Raw genomic sequence first — 7,467 nt, forward strand, 5'->3', positions numbered from 1 at the left:
AAATCATTAATAAGGACTTTAGAAAAGTGACCCAAAAATGGCTTTTAGAGTGCGCATGTTTTTCTTTCAAGACTTTCGGTGCCCCTTTCTATTTATCAATTTATATGTGTATACATGTGTGCATGCTCATATATACCCCTTCAAAAGATTGTGCATGTTGTGAACATTAGATAAAAATGACCCCACAATAAACTATTGAGCTTCTATCACTCCAAGGATCAACAATAAGTACTATCAAATTAGAAGGATCCATGTTGAGCCAAGAACCCACAATAAACTATTGAGCTTCTATCACTCGAAAGATCAACAATAAGTATTATCAAGTTAGAAGAATCCAAGTTGAGCCATGGATGGAGAAGAACGAAATATATAATACAACATCATGGTAAAGCTTAATATACTCAAGAGACTACCACGACCCCGACCAAGTCAACCTTCACATTGCAAGCGGGGAATTGTCTGGCACGAATCTATGGATGCGAAAGACCTAAAAACTTCAATATATACTTCTGAAAATTATTTCGAGCGAACAAGTTGCTACATCTCTTTAACAAAAGAGAAAAATGAATAATTGATTTGAAGCACATTTATGAAGACAAGAGTGGAGGACATGATACGAGCCCCTAAAGGTGGAAGAAAAATATCCAATTCGGGAAGCTCAAATCATATCATACAAACATTAAGGCATATCAACTTGAGAGTTGATATCATGACAAGTTGTTTGATTCAAAGGGGCTATGATCAATAATTAACATGTTGCCATGTTGAGTACATAATATTATTCAGGAAAATATCTGAAAGTGCATTTTCACATTCCTAAACCTCATCTATCAAGAATCATTCGTTTCTATCAGGTAACATGTCGTCTAGTTCACTCTACTTCTCACTACAGCAGCAAAAAGCTCTCCCTGGGGTTCCAAAATAAAACTGAGAACTATCTCCAAACCAAGAATTCAATTATGATGGGGCAGCAGCCGATGATTTCATCTTCTTTGGTGGAGGATTACCTCCAGATAACACCACGTAAAAATAGAAGCACAGCATTGCAGCACTGTCACGTAGGAGGCAAAAGAAAAACTCATTCAGAAATAGATAAAGCTTAACTTGTCGAATGTCCAAGAAGAAATGCAATGGCAACATCATAATATAGTACCTTATGACAGCATTAAAGCCAGTTGGGAAGATTTTCCTGCTCTGCAACAATGGTAACAGTTTTCAGTTAATTATAGAATATACACGGTAGAAATTAGAATAATATAATTAAGAAATGTGGAGCATTACCAATGTATAGGTATGAAAATTCTTCCAGAGAAGGAAGGCAGAGAGCACTGCATAGTGAGAAGGAAAATTAATAAATATTATTACTTGAATTATAGAAACTAATTAAATATTGAAGATTCTACATGGATAATTCCTATTTAAAATAAAACCCGACAACTAGTTCTTCAAAATCTAAAATACAGAAAAATCAACGTTTAACTTTTAAAACACATTACAGTCCCCCTTTCGTCCCCTGGTCATCTCTCCAGATGGATCAGAAAGCTTCAAACTTTTGACCCGTTATTGTTTTCTTCATCTTTATGAATACATGGTAGGCTATCATCCTCGGGATACAAAAAAAAAAAAAAAAAAAAAAAAAAAGGTACAATTTTACTTGCTCCATTTAAGTGGACATATATGAGCTTGCTTGAGAGTACAGAAATTACTAAAACCCGAATCCTAGTGGTTTTGAGGATTACAGGAACAAAGTTAGAATTTAATACGTGATTTTCATAATCAGACAGAAGATCACAAAAACCTGCATGGACACTGAGAATTATGTAAAAGTCCAAGATTGGCATATTTGGTTGACACGGAGAGTTAGGTTGAGAGGCAAACTGAATTTATATGCTGCCATGACAGAAGGTATCAAAAATAGTAATGGTCCAAGCGAAGATTAGACGGGCGGTAATTAAATACCAAATTTCTCAAATACACTAAATGAGCTACAGCTATCCATATTTGGCAACAGAACAATCACATAAAAATTAAGTTGAAGACACAATATATATAAATAAAGTCACTCTCCCTCTTAACAACTTAAATTTTTTTATGTGATAGCTCAACATGGTCATGAGCAATAGAAAAAATGAAAGAAAAAAGATCTCCTGCTCTCTAATAGTTTAAAACTTTTTATGTAGTTTTAACAAGATATCACTGCAGATAAAGCTTCTAAGCCTGAGTTCAGATCCCACGTGAGGCATTAGAAGATAAATTGACTTATGCCTCCTTGTGAGGGGCATGATGAAAAAATTAATATAATTATATCCATTCGTCTAACACATTAAGCTTTTCAACGAGGTGGTTCAAAATTGTCCGTGGTACAAGTATGAAAAAATGAAATTGACTGGTGATGTTCTATTTCATTTTGTGAAAATTCAACTTAACCATGAGTAACCATGACGGTTAAGTAACCATGACTCCAGGTAATTATGGTTGAATCCACCTAAATTTGGTGATAAAGACAGTTAATTGAAGAACTCGTACCAGACAAGTATGATCCTATGATATGTTAGCCAAATCAAACAGCATCCAATGATTTATGGATATCCCAAGTGATCTAACAATAGGACCGATAGTGGGAAGTCAGTGCATGCATCTTGTTAGCCATATACTAACTCATTTAGTCCCCATATGAAAAATGAAACAAACTGCCAGTAGAAAGGCCAAGGCAACCCTACTACTTATATCTCACTTGAACTGTACAGTAAGAATTACTACTGGCATTTTGAATTGAAGTATATATGTCCCAGGAAAACCACATCAAACATTCAATTATGTATTGTCCTCGTACAATTAATATGTCAAATACAATCTCTATCCTCACCTAACAAGTGAACTTGTAAGATCTCATTTTAAAAAAATATGATGCACCGGGTGTCACTTAGTCGAACCACAAGGGTTCTACGTGAAAATTATGGATGGTACTAACTAAATGCTTTGGATTAGAATCTAAATGCAAACCATTTAGCTTAAGCCCCTGTTTGACATCCATTTTAATGAGTTATTGAGAAAAAATGAGTTTTGGAATAGTATTTTTTGGAGAACGTGTGGTTAAAAAGTGAGAAAAAATTTTGGGTTTACATGCAAAATATCTTATTGTGTGAATGTGTGGTTGAAAATGAGTTTGAGAAAAAACGAGTTTGATTTAATGGATGTCAAACAAGGGCTGATTTCCCAGTACAAATTTTTGTCTTGAGAAAAGTGAAATGGTGCATATCCAATAGTGAGAAAAAAAAAATATCATCAACTATTAGAAAAAGGCACACCACAACAAGCAATCACAAAAATTAACTAAAAGCCACATTTTTTAATGGATTGGATACGAAGTGAGACATTTACCTGCTTGACCTAGTATGAATGGTGAGCTGGATTTTCCTTGTCTCCACACCTTCAAGCTAACAGTGCTGAGGGCCAATAGGGAAGCCCCAAAGAGAACACCAGTACTTAAAGTAGCAAGGTTTTTGCTGAAAATAAAGCCAACAAGCCCTCCACTCAAAACAAGCCCACCTGCAGTATATCAACGAAAAGGTGTGCTTGAGTAGAAAGATTGTCATCAATTAAATAACAACAAAAATTTAATAAATAAAAATTTACAGTTCAGTCCATTATATGAAGGGAAAAAATGGTGAATCTATCACTCATACAGGAAGACCAGTTTAATGCGTATCAGTTCAGCCCTCCTGCATTTTATGCTTTGAAAAGATGAGGCTTGTCAGTTTGCATTCATACTAGCAAATATTTTAACCATCTGAGCATATACTCTGAATGCAGAAGGCAGAGAGTATAACATATTAGTCTTAAAAAAAAAAAATGGTACTCAATACGAGGTTTTTAAAAATAAAAGATGACGAAAATAAATGCATGCACATTTAAAAGAACACACATATCGAGGTTCATTTTCTACTGAATTTATTTATTTTAATTTCATTATTATTTGTTTAAGGGAGGGTGGAAGGTGGGGGTTTTTGAATGCTGACTTGTTTTGGCGTGGCAGTAGGGTCTAAACTTATCTCAAAAGCATATTTAATGGATATATCAATAGCCTGAACACACTAAGGATGAAAGGCGAGTCCTAGAAAGGCTAACATACAATCATGTCCACTGTCCACATCATAGAGTAGACTTAATGCACAGCCAGTACTTTTGTGTCCACAAAGATAAAAGCATCCTTGATTCAACTAATCAATTCAAATATCAGTTTTTGGTCTATTATCTCACATAAAGGGACCGCAGCAATAGTAAAGTCAAGTTTAATTGATGGCTCAGAGCTAATTTCTTAATGTTATTGATGCGCAAGAAAAATGAAAAATATAAGCAAAAATAGAAGACTGGGTGTTGGAGAGCCCAAAATATCTCCAGTTGTCGCAAATCCTAAGCTTCATTAACCATTGTATCGCGAAAAAATGCCAAATAATAAATTTAAACTGCTCATTGGAAGACAATAAAAAGTATTTCGAATATCATTTTAGAAGTAAAAAAATCCGCATTTGGAAACAAGACACAAAAAAAGACTTCTGGTACGAGGCCAAGGTACAAAGCATGTGACATTTCTTCCAGTTCTTTTTTAATAAAGGAAACACTCACCAAAGGGAATCCCAAGACAAAAATCATGAATCTTCGCTGCCCTTTTCGGTTGACTAACAACTTGTTCTAGCATGCGCTCATTCATATCTTTTCCTGCAACATGTTCTTGTGTAATGGAATGTGATTTTTCCATACGTCCATTAAGTGATTTTGAGTCATCTGCGGTGTAACGTAGAGCAGTCTTAGTCTCTGAGTTGGATACATCTGTGCCATGTCCATCAATGCTCCTGACAACAAATACCTAAAGACAAAGACATCCCAGGTAGACATCACTTTCAAGTGGTTGTAGCTTATGTAATCATTTATACACAACCATGAAGTTGTAACACATATAAATGCATATGCACAAACATACAAAGACAGAATAAGCTTGTAGAAGATTGTTTCTAATTTTACTGGAATGTGATCCTTAGATCTCAAATAAAAAACCCAAAGATAAAAGTCATTTTGCAATGACGGGAAGCATATATGAAAAAACATTGAGGTCCAGTTGGATAGAAGAATTTAAAGACCAAGCGGATTTCTCAAAACACGATTCAAAATAGCCACGTGTTTCCATCGAAACATGAAATCGTGTCCATTTTAGAAGATTTGCAAAGACGTGCATGTGGAATTTCAGATCTAAAAGATTCTCCATAATGAACATTTTGCCCTCGTTTGAGCCTCATTCTTTGGAAAAAAATACATTCTTAAACAGTGTTATGACATCATTTCAATCACACATTCTTCAATTAAATAATATTACATTGAAATCCAAAACTTTTCCTTATTTTTTAATCACACATTTCCACAGTATTAAAAAATGCAATTTTCACCCCAGAAATTGGGCTCAAACAAGGGCTTTATTATCAATCCTAACCAGAAAAAATCACATTGAACCACGAAAACTATAAGCATAAATATGTGATTATAAACATAAAGATAGGTTCTCCTAAAATAAATCTGTAAGGACTCGTCACTCCAAAGACAAGGAGCTCTATTATTTCCAAAGTTATGTACTTTTCTATCATAAATGTTTCAAGATGTTTTCAAAGAGTTTCTGATTTAGATCCTTGAAAACTTTCACAGATTCAAAAATCTAAACCATGATCCAAGTTTTGAACTCAGTGGCCTTAAAAGTGTGCTATGTAAGAATTTTTTCTTGAGGGTCAATAAAAATTGCTAATTTCATTTTACATGTCACTGCCATTTAAGAACAGTAAAAAACACTAATAGCAATTTTAAACTTTTATTGGGATTAGTGTTTCTACAATCAATTCAAATTCAAGGAATTACGAAAACATGTCAAAATCCCCTCTAAAATATAAATCACCTCAAAATTTTTGTACAGCCGATCAATGCTCCTTCATCCGCCAAACCAATAGCAAACAAGTCTTTTACTTTTCCTTTTTCTTTAACTCTTTCAAAGACAGATTTAGAATTAGTGAGGAGGATCATCTGACAACAAATGAGATTTTAAATCATATATAGCATCAGTTAACTCTACAAGTCAAACTCCAACCAAACCCAAATTTTCTTCTATGCATTTTCCAGAAACCCAAAAATAGAATATAGAACTAAAAATTGAAATTTAACACGAATCGCATTCAGCTCAATTGAGCATACATGCCAATAATTAATTTCACAATATAAAATCAAAATTAAAATAAAAAATAATCAAAATATACCAAATTGTCAGCTAAATTCCCGCTAATTTCTCGGTGAACAACTACTCTTAACTAAATTCACGTTCCTGGAAAAAACAAAAACAGAAGGGGAAAAAAATTGTACCTTGTTAGGGCGGGCGTAGGATCTGGTTAGGAGTTGTAGTCTACGGTTAATGGAAAAGAAGCACGACAGCTGCGAAATCGCCGATGACATGATTTTCTTCTTTTGAGCAGATTTTTGCACCTTTTCCCCTCCCTTGGTGATGTAAAAGTGAAATGGAGAAAGAAACTGGAAGCAAATTTGTAATTTGTTGGACAATCCAATAATTAAACAGCGTGGAAAGCACGAGGCTTTGACTTTTTCATTATGTGATTGGACTTGGACTGAAGTTTGGGTAAATTACACTTGACACCCTCCAACTATTAATGCCTAGTAAAAATTCTGTAATCCGAGAAATTATCATATTCATGATAAATGTCACATTAAATGGACTTCCATACTTAAGACATATAATATAGAATAATATCATTTAGTATCAATGTCGCTATCAAAACAATCTAAGTGGCACCTTGTAATATGTTGAAGTAAAGATAAAATATGGCCTATATTGATTATTATATATTTTGGTCTTGAATCTTCTAGATTAACAAAGTTTCATATATATACAAAATTATACTCGAGAGTGAATTATAAAACCAAGATGAAGAGATACATTCACGTTGACAAATATTAGTACAATATAATCATTTATTAATATGACTATGAAGGATTAAAAATGAGAAACGGAAAAATAGTTCAACATTTTAAACGAGGAGTACGATGAATGTTCAAAAAGCAAAATCACATTTATAAAGCAATTTCCACTTCCAACAATCTCCATTACTCTTTAGGACAAAACAACATTAGAAACACTATTATTCATATCAATTTGGTAAACCTAATAGTTGGGGACATAATCTTTATATTTTGGTATATTAGATTAGAGTGATCGGAATTAAAGATAATTAGTGAAAAAACATATGACTTGTTTATCAATTGTGATATTCATCACTTTTCAGTTAAGCGTATCATACACTAAAAAATGTCATGTGCACTATTACTATTCAAGATAAATATATTTAAACGAATAGTAGAATAAAATAGACAATATTTCAATTTTTCTCTTAAACCCGATCCAATATATTTAATGAACCA

At 33.4% G+C, this 7,467-nt stretch overlaps 1 protein-coding gene across 1 annotated transcript; it reads right to left on the reverse strand.

The window, feature by feature from the left end:
- Positions 1 to 641: 641 nt before the first annotated feature.
- Positions 642 to 6,580, reverse strand: LOC111365967 (protein FATTY ACID EXPORT 1, chloroplastic). Its single transcript, XM_022986552.1, has 6 exons — positions 6,397 to 6,580; positions 4,627 to 4,867; positions 3,382 to 3,549; positions 1,282 to 1,328; positions 1,154 to 1,194; positions 642 to 1,051 (listed from the first exon to the last, which is right to left on the reverse strand). The coding sequence occupies exons 1-6, from the start codon at positions 6,484 to 6,486 to the stop codon at positions 958 to 960; spliced, it is 681 nt and encodes a 226-aa protein (XP_022842320.1). The 5' UTR covers positions 6,487 to 6,580; the 3' UTR covers positions 642 to 957.
- Between the last annotated feature and the right edge of the window lie 887 nt (positions 6,581 to 7,467).

Source organism: Olea europaea, chromosome 17 (genome assembly GCF_002742605.1).
Source record: "Olea europaea var. sylvestris chromosome 17, O_europaea_v1, whole genome shotgun sequence".
Lineage (NCBI taxonomy): Eukaryota > Viridiplantae > Streptophyta > Magnoliopsida > Lamiales > Oleaceae > Olea > Olea europaea.

Bases quoted from the DNA above. Each gene is read 5' to 3' on its own strand.
- LOC111365967 (XM_022986552.1), bottom strand. From the start codon at position 6,486: ATGTCATCGGCGATTTCGCAGCTGTCGTGCTTCTTTTCCATTAACCGT. The intron at 3,550-4,626 runs GTGAGTGTTTCC...GATATACTGCAG, and splicing joins TTGTCTTGGGATTCCCTTTG to GTGGGCTTGTTTTGAGTGGA. The intron at 1,052-1,153 runs GTACTATATTAT...CCTACGTGACAG, and splicing joins GGCTTTAATGCTGTCATAAG to TGCTGCAATGCTGTGCTTCT.